General features: G+C 37.6%; 1 protein-coding gene across 3 annotated transcripts; it reads right to left on the reverse strand.

Annotated features, from left to right (window-relative positions):
- Positions 1-11,910, reverse strand: ogg1 (8-oxoguanine DNA glycosylase). 3 transcript variants are annotated; one of them, XM_048245035.1, is made up of 8 exons: positions 11,848-11,910; positions 11,459-11,598; positions 2,660-3,015; positions 2,365-2,544; positions 2,011-2,189; positions 1,783-1,930; positions 1,635-1,684; positions 1-1,452 (listed from the first exon to the last, which is right to left on the reverse strand). In XM_048245035.1, the coding sequence occupies exons 2-8, from the start codon at positions 11,566-11,568 to the stop codon at positions 1,225-1,227; spliced, it is 1,251 nt and encodes a 416-aa protein (XP_048100992.1). In that variant the 5' UTR covers positions 11,569-11,598; positions 11,848-11,910; the 3' UTR covers positions 1-1,224. The 3 variants fall into 3 exon arrangements, with proteins under 3 accessions (XP_048100992.1, XP_048100993.1, XP_048100994.1); XM_048245036.1 differs by lacking the exons at positions 11,459-11,598; positions 11,848-11,910 and adding an exon at positions 11,061-11,198; XM_048245037.1 differs by lacking the exons at positions 11,459-11,598; positions 11,848-11,910 and adding an exon at positions 3,092-3,101.
- Positions 11,911-14,493: the final 2,583 nt, after the last annotated feature.

Raw genomic sequence — 14,493 nt, forward strand, 5'->3', positions numbered from 1 at the left:
TTACCTCTTACAAAAACACATTTTTAATAGCCCACTTATGAGTGACAATTACAGTGGCAAGATTGAGATTTTATCTATTAAAAGAGGGTAGCATAAAGCTCAACACGAGCTTCAGAAATAATATGTGAAACGTGACTACAACAGGGACAAAATAGGGGGGAACATTTATCATGAGCGCCACCTTTTGGTCAGTAAATGGCAGCAAAGTTGAACATGAGAATATAACTGGTATCTAATTCATTGACAGTGCCATAAGCGGTTTGTGTATAGTGGGTGTTTGAGACAGTCCTGTGCAGTGAAATAGCTCTGATGGTGAGGACGGGGAGGTATGCGGTAAACCTTAAACAGATTTCCTGTTCACTGGAATGCAATGCACTGTGTCACACACACCTGGGAAGTCCAAATCCAAAGAGGCCAGCTAATGCCTGCAGCCTGCGTGACATTTCCTGCCTCTACATTATTCCCCCTTTAATTCATATTGGCCTCAATTTAATTCAAACAACTCACACGTTAACCTTCCATGCTACTCAGATAAGAAAAGATGTGATCAGACTTCTATTACACATAGAAGCAAATAGCAAATAAAAGGACATGGTGTAGTAAAATATCCTTGATAGCAACTTTGTCACTGTTCCACCATTGGATTAGACATGTGAATAGCTGAGCAACTCAAATGTCCTTAAACTGTTGGATGAATTTTGAGCATAAGAGGTTACAGTGGTTTACTGTACTTCACAATCTGACAATCTTGCACCTCCTGCTATATCAGGTGTTTCCTGTAGAATAGACCCAATAACTGTTTGCTAGCCTGCAACATTCCTCCACAATGTTTACAAACTGAGCTCTGCATCTCATTTTACAAATAATTCCTGAGATCAAAAAACGTTCTGTGCCCTTGAAGGATTCAGCCATCCTTTAGGATTAGATATACATTTCTTAAGTTCTACGGAACACTACAGTGTTTTCTTAAATACGAAGGAAGATGCTTCAGCCATTCCATCCACCGCCCCCCTGGCGTCCACCTGAGTTCAGCTTACGGCACTGTTTGACCCTTGACGATGGCACTACAGCCACACAGACCATAACTACCAAACTCAACAACACTGCCATGTAGCTTTTCTGTGTTGCTGGGTTGCTGTTGTTGTTGGAGAGCTGACAGCTGTACTCCTGACATCAACCAGGTGAAATGTCTTATTTTCAGTTCTCTCTGCCTCTGATTCAGAGCTATTCTCCCTCTTCCTTGACAGTTCGGTTCCTGCTGAATGGTTTCTCCAACTTCATCTTCTTCGCAGTTTTCCCCTTGGCGTCGTTTCTCTCCGACAGTCTGTCTTTCTGTTTCTTAGAGTTGCTCTTCCCCTTCTGGTCGCCCTCTGATTTCACCCACTCGGCCTTCACGCCTGCAGCCCGCTCCTTCAGTTTCTGGAACTTCTTCAGGTCAGCACAGAACAGGACCTGAGTAGGGTCAGCGAGGAGCACAGAAAGAAAGACGAGAGAAAACAGATGAGCAGCAGGGGAGAGAGAATTAGAGCAGATCAATTTCATACAGCTGATGCATTCTGTGGTTATTAAAGGAGTGAAACAGAAGTCATTGTGGATGAAGACCGGAACTAAATGAATGGAAGACAAGTACTCACAGAGTGTGCCCATCCTGCGTAAGGACCCCAGAGCTGTCTGAAGAAATCGCCTGTTCAGAAAGCTCTAGTTAGAATTTCACATACTCACCACTAGTCACACTATACAATTACAAATGCCGTGGCATGCAACCTTGGGTCACACACTCACCAATCTCTCGGTGCACTTTGTCTGTGAGTGTCTTCTGGCCATTGCCAGAACTGCAGCCATAATCTCGCTTGGCAATTTGCCACACATGTGTATCGACAGGAACAGCGTCTAGCTTATCCAGAGACATCAGACACACACAGTCGGCCACCTGCGCAGAAGATCAAAACTGTCACAGTCTCAAATGTTCTTGGAGCTTGTAGCTCCGCACAGACAATTCCATAAATTTACCTTGACTCCGACACCAGGTAAAGTACGCAGCGCTTCCCGTGCCTCTTCATAGGGGGCGCCGCGGAGCTGATGTAACCAGTCAGGGCTGTGTTTGTCCAAGATGAGCCGAGCACTCTGCTGCAGGAAACGAGCGCGGTAGCCAAAACCCAGGTCACGCAAGCACGCCTCAACACCATTATCTGTCTCAACACAGCAGGTATCAATCACATCACTGGTATTCAAACCACATCTGTCAAGAGACATGGTCAAAACATCACATGGAACTTTGCTATAATTGTTTTATGCATTTGATGTTTAGATTCAGATGATATATGTAAGGGCTGTGTTTTAATCAGGCATCAATCAGAGTTTCACCTGCAAGGACTTGCAGCGTAGGGAAATCATGATAGTGTGTGTCCTCAATTGTGAGCAGGCGAGGTCCTAGTGTGTGACAGAGACGCTCAACCATGCCCTGGATGCGTGAGATATGGTTGTTGGAGCTGCAGATGAACGAGAAGAGACACTCCACGGGGTCCTGTTTCAGCATACGCACTCCTGTATAAAGACAACATGAAAACGAAATCACTAGGGACCCAGGCAATATAATTTATACATTACCATTGTCAGCAAGCATAGACATTCATGAACAGGACACAGGACATTTATTTACCTGTGAAAATGCTGGCTATATGTCTGAAGTGGTCATCACAGGCACCCCAGTCTTTGTACAGATTCTCCAACTGAATATTGAGCTGAAAGTAATCTTTCAGGAGCTCCTGTTCAGTGGAATCATGAACTGATGTCACCTTAAGTCCCTCCTCATCCTCCTGCTTCATACTGCCAACACCCTTCAGCCTCTTGTCTGGTACAGACTCTGCACTCGAACCCATTTCCGACACACTCCCTGTGCCATGGTTGTTTTGGTTGGTGTACACATAGTACCAGAGGGTGTCATCTGTCTGGGTAAGGGTCCATACTCGGCCACCCATTACACCTGTCCAATGCCCATCCCCTGTTTCACGCCACCTTGAAGGAAATTAACATTAGACAGATTAACTACTTTGACACATAGATGTGGAAAACACTTAAGGCTTCTACATACCTGACGCACCCGACCGGTAGCGCGACAATGTGACGTCAAAATGACGTAGATCTCTCTGGCGCGCCAGGGTTTTGGCCGTGTAGCGCGAGGTAGCGCACCACTCATTTTTTTTCAGACGAGCGCGACAAGGCGGAAACAGGAAGATGGACTAGTTCGAGGGCAAGCGAGTTGCAGTGTTTTGTTACAGTCGTGAATTTTTAATAGTTTGCTGGATAAGTTAACAAAGTTACCAGTGAGAGTTGCAACACATGGAATTAAGAGGAAAGAATAGAAACGATTTATTTTCAAACAAAGGATATCTATTAAGGCCTTAACAAAATATCTTTCCACTTCAGGAAATTACACAAACTCAGCCAGCTGCTAGCTAGCTAGCTAGCTAACTAAACTGTTTAAATTATTAAAATTTCCCTCGGGATGACTAAAGTACCTATCTATATATCCATCTATCTATCTATCTATCTATCTATCTACCTGTGCACACACCTTGGAAACTACATGATAATGATGATGGTAGTTGTGAATAGTAGCAACCAAAGTCTGAAGTACCATCACAGAGGCTAGCTACTGGTGTTTCAGTAGTGTGAAACTAGCGACAGTAAAGAAAATTCCAATATGGCCGCCATTCGCGAATCATTCAAAATAAAAGTCAGAACATAGTCATTACTTTTTCAATGAAAAAGTAATGAATATGTTTAAAAATTATTAATTTAAAACTGTATTGTGTTACCAAAGGGAAAGTAAATTTAGAAAATAATTAAATAAGACATTTAAATCGAAAATACACATTAGAATGCTATATTTTTCAACGCCAATATAATTAAACTGTGTGGATGTGAAAACAATAAGTTGTGCATATGTAAAAGGGGGGTGAAATGGAATCCTTATAACATGTACTTTCAGAATATATATAGATATTTATACCAAGTTCGCCTTTGTAGGTACCAGGTCATACTAAGTGTGTACCGAGTCATATACTATGTCTACCATTGACATACACTGTTGAACTTCAAATTGTGTGGCTGTGAAAACAATAAGTTGTGCATATGTAAAAGTGGGGTGAAATGGAATCCTTATAACATGTACTTTCAGAATATATATAGATATTTATACCAAATTCGCCTTTGTAGGTACCAGGCCATACTAAGTGTGTACCGAGTCATATACTTTAGGCCTGTCATTGGTCACTGTTGAACTTCAAATTGTGTGGCTGTGAAAACTATAAGTTGTGCATATGTAAAAGTGGGGTGAAATGAAATCATTATAACATGTACTTTCAGAATATGTATAGATATTTATACCAAGTTCGCCTTTGTAGGTACCAGGCCATACTAAGTGTGTACCGAGTCATATACTATATCTGCCATTGACATACACTGTTGAACTTCAAATTGTGTGGCTGTGAAAACAATAAGTTGTGCATATGTAAAAGGGGGGTGAAATGAAATCATTATAACATTTACTTTCAGAATATATATAGATGTTTATACCAAGTTCGCCTTTGTAGGTACCAGGCCATACTAAGTGTGTACCGAGTCATATACTATATCTGCCATTGACATACACTGTTGAACTTCAAATTGTGTGGCTGTGAAAACAATAAGTTGTGCATATGTAAAAGGGGGGTGAAATGGAATCCTTATAACATGTACTTTCAGAATATATATAGATATTTATACCAAGTTCGCCTTTGTAGGTACCAGGCCATACTAAGTGTGTACCGAGTCATATACTTTAGGCCTGTCATTGGCACACTGTTGAACTTCAAATTGTGTGGCTGTGAAAACAATAAGTTGTGCATATGTAAAAGTGGGGTGAAATGGAATCCTTATAACATGTACTTTCAGAATATATATAGATATTTATACCAAATTCGCCTTTGTAGGTACCAGGCCATACTAAGTGTGTACCGAGTCATATACTATATCTGCCATTGACATACACTGTTGAACTTCAAATTGTGTGGCTGTGAAAACAATAAGTTGTGCATATGTAAAAGGGGGGTGAAATGGAATCCTTATAACATGTACTTTCAGAATATATATAGATATTTATACCAAGTTCAAGCCTTTGTAGGTACCAGGCCATACTAAGTGTGTACCGAGTCATATACTTTAGGCCTGTCATTGGCACACTGTTGAACTTCAAATTGTGTGGCTGTGAAAACAATAAGTTGTGCATATGTAAAAAAGTGGGGTGAAATGGAATCCTTATATCATGTACTTTCAGAATATATATAGATATTTATACCAAATTCGCCTTTGTAGGTACCAGGCCATACTAAGTGTGTACCGAGTCATATACTTTAGGCCTGTCATTGGCACACTGTTGAACTTCAAATTGTGTGGCTGTGAAAACAATAAGTTGTGCATATGTAAAAGTGGGGTGAAATGAAATCATTATAACATGTACTTTCAGAATATATATAGATATTTATACCAAGTTCGCCTTTGTAGGTACCAGGCCATACTAAGTGTGTACCGAGTCATATACTATATCTGCCATTGACATACACTGTTGAACTTCAAATTGTGTGGCTGTGAAAACAATAAGTTGTGCATACGTAAAAGGGGGGTGAAATGAAATCATTATAACATTTACTTTCAGAATATATATAGATGTTTATACCAAGTTCGCCTTTGTAGGTACCAGGCCATACTAAGTGTGTACCGAGTCATATACTATATCTGCCATTGACATACACTGTTGAACTTCAAATTGTGTGGCTGTGAAAACAATAAGTTGTGCATAATGTAAAAGGGGTGAAAATGAAATCATTATAACATTTACTTTCAGAATATATATAGATGTTTATACCAAGTTCGCCTTTGTAGGTACCAGGCCATACTAAGTGTGTACCGAGTCATATACTATATCTGCCATTGACATACACTGTTGAACTTCAAATTGTGTGGCTGTGAAAACAATAAGTTGTGCATATGTAAAAGGGGGGTGAAATGGAATCCTTATAACATGTACTTTCAGAATATATATAGATATTTATACCAAGTTCACCTTTGTAGGTACCAGGCCATACTAAGTGTGTACCGAAATACATATACTTTAGGCCTGTCATTGGCACACTGTTGAACTTCAAATTGTGTGGCTGTGAAAACAATAAGTTGTGCATATGTAAAAGTGGGGTGAAATGGAATCCTTATAACATGTACTTTCAGAATGAGTAGTGGGAGCACACCAATACTGCAATTCTTTAAACAAACAAGAGCCGTGAAGCAGTGTCAAAAAAGACTTTCCTCCGCCTATAAAAAGAAACGTAGCCCTGACTTTCAAGTTTCACAGAAAGCAATTGAAGACATCTCTTTATGTGAACATTATGAACTTGAAAGCCAATTTACTAAAAATGAAGCTGTAGTGTTAATTAAAACATTTGTAGATAAATACCTGCAGGCAAACTTTTTAGCCAATGATTTGCTGTATGCTCACTGCTTGTCATTATTTAATTGTATCAGGTGTGCAGAAAATGAGAGAAGAAACCGCACAAACAAAATTCTAATCTCATTACCTTTAGATATTTCAGAAGAGGCAATAAAACACTTTTTAACTAATCAAGCTTTAAATAAAAAAAATAGAAATGAAACAGACAATTGCAAATCATGTGGAGAGAATACTGTGTCAGAAACTTTGCTGATTCATTTGCCACAGTCACTTCTCATATTAGCAGATAACCCCAAAAGCCTCCCATTACATCTTACACTCGACACAGTTTTTGGCATTTACAAGTATTCACTGGCATCCCTTTTGGTATCTCTCTCAGAAAAACCTTTATACAGTTGTTAAGTTTTGATTGTGTTTCAGACAAACAAACAGAAATTGCCAACTTAATACAACTTAATCCCATATTCTTTTTAGTTGAATACTGTGTGGAGACCACTGAACAGATTAATATATGCCGTTTATATGAGGAACAACACAAATGTAATAAACAGTGTGGTAATCATGAACCATTTGAAATTCAAGAATGGATTCCTCAAGGAGATGTCAACTTGCCTCCAAATATGACAGAGAAGGATATGAACGCGGATTAGAAGTAGTGAATGGCTAGATGATAAAATAATAGACATTTATATGAAAAATGCTCCAAGCAAAACTGACAACAAATGACATTGTAATGGTCCCATCAACATTTATAAGTCAGTGTTTAAAAAGTGTATTTTGCCCTGACATCAATGTATTACCAAAAATATATAAGCCTGAAAATAATTGGTGGCAATTATTTATGCATTTTAACAACATGCATTGGGCTGTTATGATTTTGGAGCTGATGGAACAACACTCCCAAAATAATGAAATAACTGTAACAGCAAAAGTCTTTGACTCAATCAAAACATTTGATTATGAAATGATAAAAATAATACCAACATTGCAGAGATATCTATTGTTACAGTATCTAGCGATCCATGGGAAGCTGGTGAATCTTGTATTTAGATATGAATTTTATCATAAATGCCCAACATTTATAAAACAGTCTGATAGCATAAACTGTGGAGTGTATGTTTGTTTTTTGTGAAATCTTTCCTTTTTCAAACAAATTTAAACAAATTTTGCAGTAGCAATATGGAGGGATTTTAGAGTATGAATTAAGTCACCAGGTGATACTGTAATATTTTTCCTGGATATATTGGGGTTTGTATTTATTTATTTATGTATTTATTTATTGATGAATATGTATTATTGTAATTATAATATATAACTTATACTTATTCATAATATTTATTGGAGAAGTGTGCAATATTTGATGTCGGACAATGTGCAATATCCAAACTGTGGCAATTTGCAATATGTATGTGTGTGTGTGTGTGTGTGATAATTGTGTGTGTTGTGTTTAATTGTGACATTGTGTGAATATTGCAGTGTTTTGCTCTGGCTCCTGCTGAGGTCCTTGTGAAATGACACCCTGCTGTCACTAAGGTAATGTATGTGCATGTGTATGTATGTGTATTTATTTATTTATTATTGTCCTTATTTATGTTATGTCCTTGTGAAGTTTGTCTGTCATTGTTTATCATTGTTTATTTGTCCAAGAAAAAGTTTGCATCCCCTTACTTTGAACAGTAGTAGAGGAGGTTATAAAGGGATACATTATAGAACATTTCATGAAGGGGCATGGAAACTTTAGCATGTATAATTGTCATTTATGTACTTTTTTACTGTCTTTTATTACTTTCTATTTATATATGTGTTTTACTAACCTTGTCCTCTGTCTTGTCCTGTCATACTAACATCCCACTTGTGGCCTGTACCTTGACGTGGTGAGTGGGCTTTCAACTAAACAGGCCTGTCTTCCTGAACACTCATCTGTTTTTCTCTTTTAATCTTTCAGTCCTATACAGTGCAACCAGAACGTTTTCAGACCCTTTCAAGTTTTACACATTTTCTTATGCTTCAGACTCATCTTAAATTTTTTTTCTCATAAATCTACACACAATAAAAAATCAGGTGTTTTAAGTGATGTGTATAAAATGTGTATAAAATGTATAATAAATAAAAGACTGAAATATATAATTTACATAAGTATTCAGACCCTTTGTTATGACGCTTGCAATTGAGCTCTGGTGCATCCTCATCTATCAATGGTCCTTGAGATGCTTCTACAACTTGTATGTCAAAGTGAAAACCAAGCCACAAGGTCAAGACAATTATTTGCATATGCAGGCCATTTATTTTTTATTCTATATTTGTACATATTTCTTTTTGTAAATATTTGAACATTACACATGTATTTCTGTATCTGTTTTAGTGCCTTCAATTTGGTTTTACATACACATCTATATGTATCTTATATTTGGTTTTACAAACATATCGTATTTCCTGAAAGTACATGTTATAAGGATTCCATTTTACCCCCCTTTTAAATATTCACAAGTGATTATTTTCACAGCCACACAATTTCAAGTTCAACAGTAGCCTATGTGGCAATGATAGGCCTAGTATGTGACTTGGTACAGACTTAGCATGGCCTGGTACCTACAAAGGTGAACTTGGTATAAATATCTATATACTGTATATATATTCTGAAAAGTACATGTTATAAGGATTTCATTTCACCCCCCTTTCAAATATGCAGAACTTGTTTTCACTCAATTTGAACAGTAGGCCTATGTGTCATAGGCTTATAGTATTTCAGTTGGTACAGAGTTCCCATAGCCTGGTACTTACAAAGGTGAATTTGATATATGTATTTCCTTAAAGGGTGTTTCCTGACAGGCCTAGTATGTGATTCGGTACAGACATAACATGAGCTTGTACCTGGGGTGAGGTGGGATGAGGTGGGGGATGATTATAACATAGCCTACTTTCAAACATTTACAGTATGTCATATTTATGCCTGTAAAAACTATATATATTCTGAAAGTACATGTTATAAGGATTTCATTTCACCCCCCTTTTACGTATGCACAACTTATTGTTTTCACAGCCACACAATTTGAAGTTCAGCAGTGTACCAATGACAGGCCTATAGTATATGACTCGGTACACACTTGGTATGGCCTGGTACTCACAAAGGCAAATTTGGTATAAACATCTATATATATTCTGAAAGTACATGTTATAAGGATTCCATTTCACCCCCCTTTTACATATGCACAACTTATTGTTTTCACAGCCACACAATTTGAAGTTCAACAGTGTATGTCAATGACAGGCCTAAAGTATATGACTCGGTACAGAGTTAGTATGGCCTGGTACCTACAAAGGCGAACTTGGTATAAATATCTATATATATTCTGAAAGTACATGTTATAAGGATTCCATTTCACCCCCCTTTTACATATGCACAACTTATTGTTTTCACAGCCACACAATTTGAATTCAACAGTGTATGTCAATGGTAGACATAGTATATGACTTGGTACAGAGGTAGTATGGTCTGGTACTCACAAAGGCTTAATTTGGTATAAACATCTATATGTATTCTGAAAGTACATGTTATAATGATTTCATTTCACCCAACTTTTACATATGCACAACTTATTGTTTTCACAGCCACACAATTTGAAGTTCAACAGTGTATGTCAATGGCAGACATAGTATATGACTTGATACAGAGTTAGTATGGCCTTGTACCTACAAAGGCTTAATTTGGTATAGATATCTTTATATATTCTGAAAGTACATGTTATAAGGATTTAATTTCACTCCCTTTTACATATGCACAACTTATTGTTTTCACAGCCACACAATTTGAAGTTCAACAGTGTGTGTCAATAGAAGGCCTAGTGACTTGGTATTGCCTGGTACTACAAAAGGCTTGGTATAAATATCTATGTGTATTCTGAAAGTATATGTTATAAGGAGTCCATTTTACCCCCTTTTAAATATGCACAACTTATTGTTTCCATAGCCACACAATTTAAAGTTCAATAGTATTGTGTATAGTATGACAGGCCTAGGGTAGGCTATATGAGTCCATTATAGAGTTAGTATGGCATATACCTATAAAGACTAATTTGGCATAAATATCTATTCTGAAAGTACAAGGAGTCCATTTTAGCCTACCACCCTAAGTTTGAACTAAGTGTTATTTGATAATAGTGTTATTTTAGGTCTTGTTAATGAAAAAGGTAATCCTTCCACAATTATATTAATGCAAAGTATAATTGTATAAAAACATTAACTTTAAATCGATGTATAGTACATTATTATCCCCTTTTTCTATGTTTGTTTTTGTTCCCCTCTCTTTTAATAGTAGCCTACATCAGGAGATGGAGACGTTTGTCCAGAGAATGTCCTTAGACGGGCTCTGGTTTGTCTTGCCTTGCATTGAGAAAGGTGTTGCGTGAGATCACTTCCGTTCAATTTCAAGGATGTTAGCAAGACAATTCTGCTACAATTATTTGCACATGCATTTACATAGGCTAAGTTTCAGCAACATGTTTACATTTCGTGTAAACCTTTGAAAAATACTCTGAAAACCTACTTTAACCTACTTTATCTGATCGTTCGTCTGTACCTTTATTTTGACGCTTTTCGCCGCCATATTGCCCGCTATTGTCGCGTACTGTCGCTTACTGTCGCTAGCTCCACGGAACTTGGTGTTTCTTACTGCAGCTTCTTCTGCTGTGTAAGTAGTCAATGTTAGTCTTTTCACAACAGCGACACCTCTGTTCAGGAGAATATTGCAACTAGTGTTGCGACCACCACGCGCGAGTATAAATGGTTACGGTGCTTCTGTGACGTCACATTGTCGCGCTACTGGTCGGGTGCGTCGAGTATGTGGGACGTTTTAGTTCGAAAATTAAGTATTGCGAGGCTAGCCTACCACTTGTACTATATCACATGCTCAAAAGTACAAATAAAGTGCAAACAAGACACAATTCATTAAATAATGCAGGGAGAGGGCAGACTTGCCGAAAAGTTTGTCCACATCCAAGAGTGAGGTCCAACCGGAGCTCGGATATCGGGCAGGAGAGCGCGCGCCAGGCTTTGCAGCCAACAGACAGTAGAGCGTGCTGGAGCATGGTGGGTCGAAGGAGGAGCAACGTGTCTTGCTGTGTTTATTAAATATTTTAAGGCAATATAAAATGTAACTTGTTGGCTATGATGGGTAACTTGCATTGATTTAACTACCTACAGCCTCATGCAGTGATGTTTTCTTTAGGCAGGTCTTGTGAGTTGATACTGACTGGTGTAAGCATTTGACAGGAATAAGTTAACACAAGCTGCGTTAATAACACATTTATTAAGCTAATCTATCGATAATATCGTAACCTTTTCGTCCCTCCTGAAACTGAACTCACCACCGTGCTTGTTGTTAGAATATTCCTTCCCTCTTCAGCTTCCTCATTTAACGTCAGTTACGCACACTAGCGTCATCTATTGGGCTGGCATGTAAAAATACACTCCAAACCCTTGAGAACTTGAAACCCTTTGCTTGGACTGGCACAGGTGATGCTACATAAAGTAATGTACAACAATATAGAAAAACATCTTGTTATTGAGTACATTTAAATTGTGATTTTTGATTTCAAGTATCCTGATTCTGAACCATAAAGACAGAATTCACAAGGGTTTTGTCAGACATTTCTACATACATTATCAAACCAAAACACTGTAACAATTACTCAACAAAATGGACAGTGGACAGCGCTCTCAAGACGCCAATTTAAACCTGGATTAAGTAAGATTACTTGTAAAATGTAATTTTAAAATCATTTACTTGCAGACAAGACAGGATCCCACCCAAACATTTTTTTAGTAATGATCATGGGCAGTATTTCAATTATATGTATTTTAAATACGTATTTAATTACTTTAGTGTATTTTGTAGGATTGGAACACATCTAATGTAGTTTGTAACAAAATACTTTGAGGGATTGTATTTAGAGTATTTCAAATACTTAAATACTTAAGAAAAATCTGTCATTTTTTCTCTAATAAGCCAACATTTCATCACTCAGTTAAATATACTAACCATTACAATAAGCTATGCTTGTCAGGGAGCCAGAAGGCCAGAATCATGGTGAACCTGTTTTTTTTTTTCTTTGTTGTTTCTTGTTGCCTAGGGGTTACTCCATAACAACAGGGTGGGTGACCAATGATATCCCTTGGGTAATTCCTTATCAGCTCTATTTGTCCATTCAAATACTAATTTCATTACCCTTTTGGAAGGACAGCGTAAAATGTAAACCCATTTTTCCTTTTTCTTGCAGTATTGCCACATTGTGACCAACGTAAGTGTTAGATACTCTAATTTCTTTTTTACGATCCCCTCTGGACATGTCTGAAGTTGGAAAAAATTAATAGAAAAGTCAACTGAGGGAGCCAAAATGGTCAACATGGGTTGTAAACCCAATTTGTTTGCGCCTGAATTTTCTGTTTCATCATCCCCTTAGAACATTGAAAGTTAAAAAAATAAATAAAAAGTAACTATTTTCAGGTGCTTGAATTGTCAGGTGTGTCAAATCAAGACTAAAATGTGAAAACGATACAGATAAGATACTGAAGGAGAACATTAGGACATGGACCCTATGACCTTGAGTACCTAATAGCTGATATTCATTCTCATTACAGGACAGTATTAAAACCACTTAATGGATTTGACATGAGGATTCATGCCAGGGATAACATCCACAGAGGTATGCAGAAATAATGGACACAAAGACCTCCCCGATGCAGAAAGAGTTTTCTCCACCAAGTTAATTCATTCTGTAAATCAACCTTGCAGGATGTTATTCTGTTTGTCCCCCATGTTGCCAGTCATTTATGTAGGCAATAGGCATGCATTTATAGCACAAAAAGGGAAATGCAGTTCAGTTTAAAAAGAGGCCGACCTGTTAAATTTGTTGTTATACATTCATTGGTTACGGAAATGATGGTGGGTAGTATGCCATGTCAGTGGTTCTCAACTGGTCTGATTTTGGGACCCACAATTTCCCATGTTCATAAAGTCGCGACCCATATATATATATTTTAGCATCAGCCATGGATATGGTGAGCTACATGGTAAGACAAGCGAAGTGCCTGTAGGCCTACAGTACTTGTTTGGCATTAGCCTTGTGAAGTCTTCAACTCTTGATGTCACCTTTCAAAGTACTCTACAGGTATGACTTTGACAGGGGTGCCTTGTTTCTATGTGGCATTTTAGTTTTGATGGTTTCATGCTCTCATGTGCCAGCTATCTACTGCACACCACACAATGGGGTTTCTATCCTATTTTGTCCTGCAGTTTAAGCGAATCCATATCTGAGCCTACTGTAGGCTACTTTAAATATTCAGAGTAGCAGCCTACTTCCGTTTACCACTAAAATTATCTCTAACATGACCTGTCACATAAACATTGTCCATGACAATGACTGATATGTAGGCTACACATAAAGTTTACCAAAAAAATAAAGGTCCAATGTTAGATCTGATAAGGTATCATTTTAAATTGCTGATTTTTTTTATTTATTTTTAACCACAAGCTCTGCGACCCACCCAGAACGGTTCCGCAACCCACTTTTGGGTCCCGACCCACCAGTTAAGAAACACTGTGCTATGTTACAGTTGATTCCACTGTTGCGAAGTTTGCTTCTTGTCAGTTCAATCATCGATATGGGATGTTTACATTTTTGTTTACCAGATCTACTTCATAGGAGCACCCATGTACAGAATTAATAGCCCTCTGCCAGCCAATCAGAAAATAGTATTTCTTGTCTCTTGGGGATACGTTTTCAATAAAATGCTTTGTAGTTTCTTTTTAAAAAGTTGGTATACCATGATTATTGTGTGGATATTTTTGTATTTTCAAATACATTTTTTTCATCAGTATTTTGTATTTTATTTTGTTACATTTTATGAGCCAGTATTTGTAGTTTGTAACAAAAGTTTTTGATGTATTTGTGCCCTCTGGTAATGATAAGGTATAGAAACACATCTGGGAATAAACAAATGAAAACAGAGAC

This window comes from Alosa alosa, chromosome 6, assembly GCF_017589495.1.
Source record: "Alosa alosa isolate M-15738 ecotype Scorff River chromosome 6, AALO_Geno_1.1, whole genome shotgun sequence".
In the NCBI taxonomy this organism is placed as follows: domain Eukaryota; kingdom Metazoa; phylum Chordata; class Actinopteri; order Clupeiformes; family Clupeidae; genus Alosa; species Alosa alosa.

Excerpts from the sequence above, each read along its gene's own strand:
- ogg1 (XM_048245035.1), bottom strand. The coding sequence starts at position 11,568 with ATGCTCCAGCACGCTCTACTGTCTGTTGGCTGCAAAGCCTGGCGCGCG. Across the intron at positions 2,545-2,659 it reads TATAGCCAGCATTTTCACAG|GAGTGCGTATGCTGAAACAG; the intron begins GTAAATAAATGT and ends GTCTTTATACAG. Across the intron at positions 1,685-1,782 it reads CAAAGTGCACCGAGAGATTG|GCGATTTCTTCAGACAGCTC; the intron begins GTGAGTGTGTGA and ends CTTTCTGAACAG.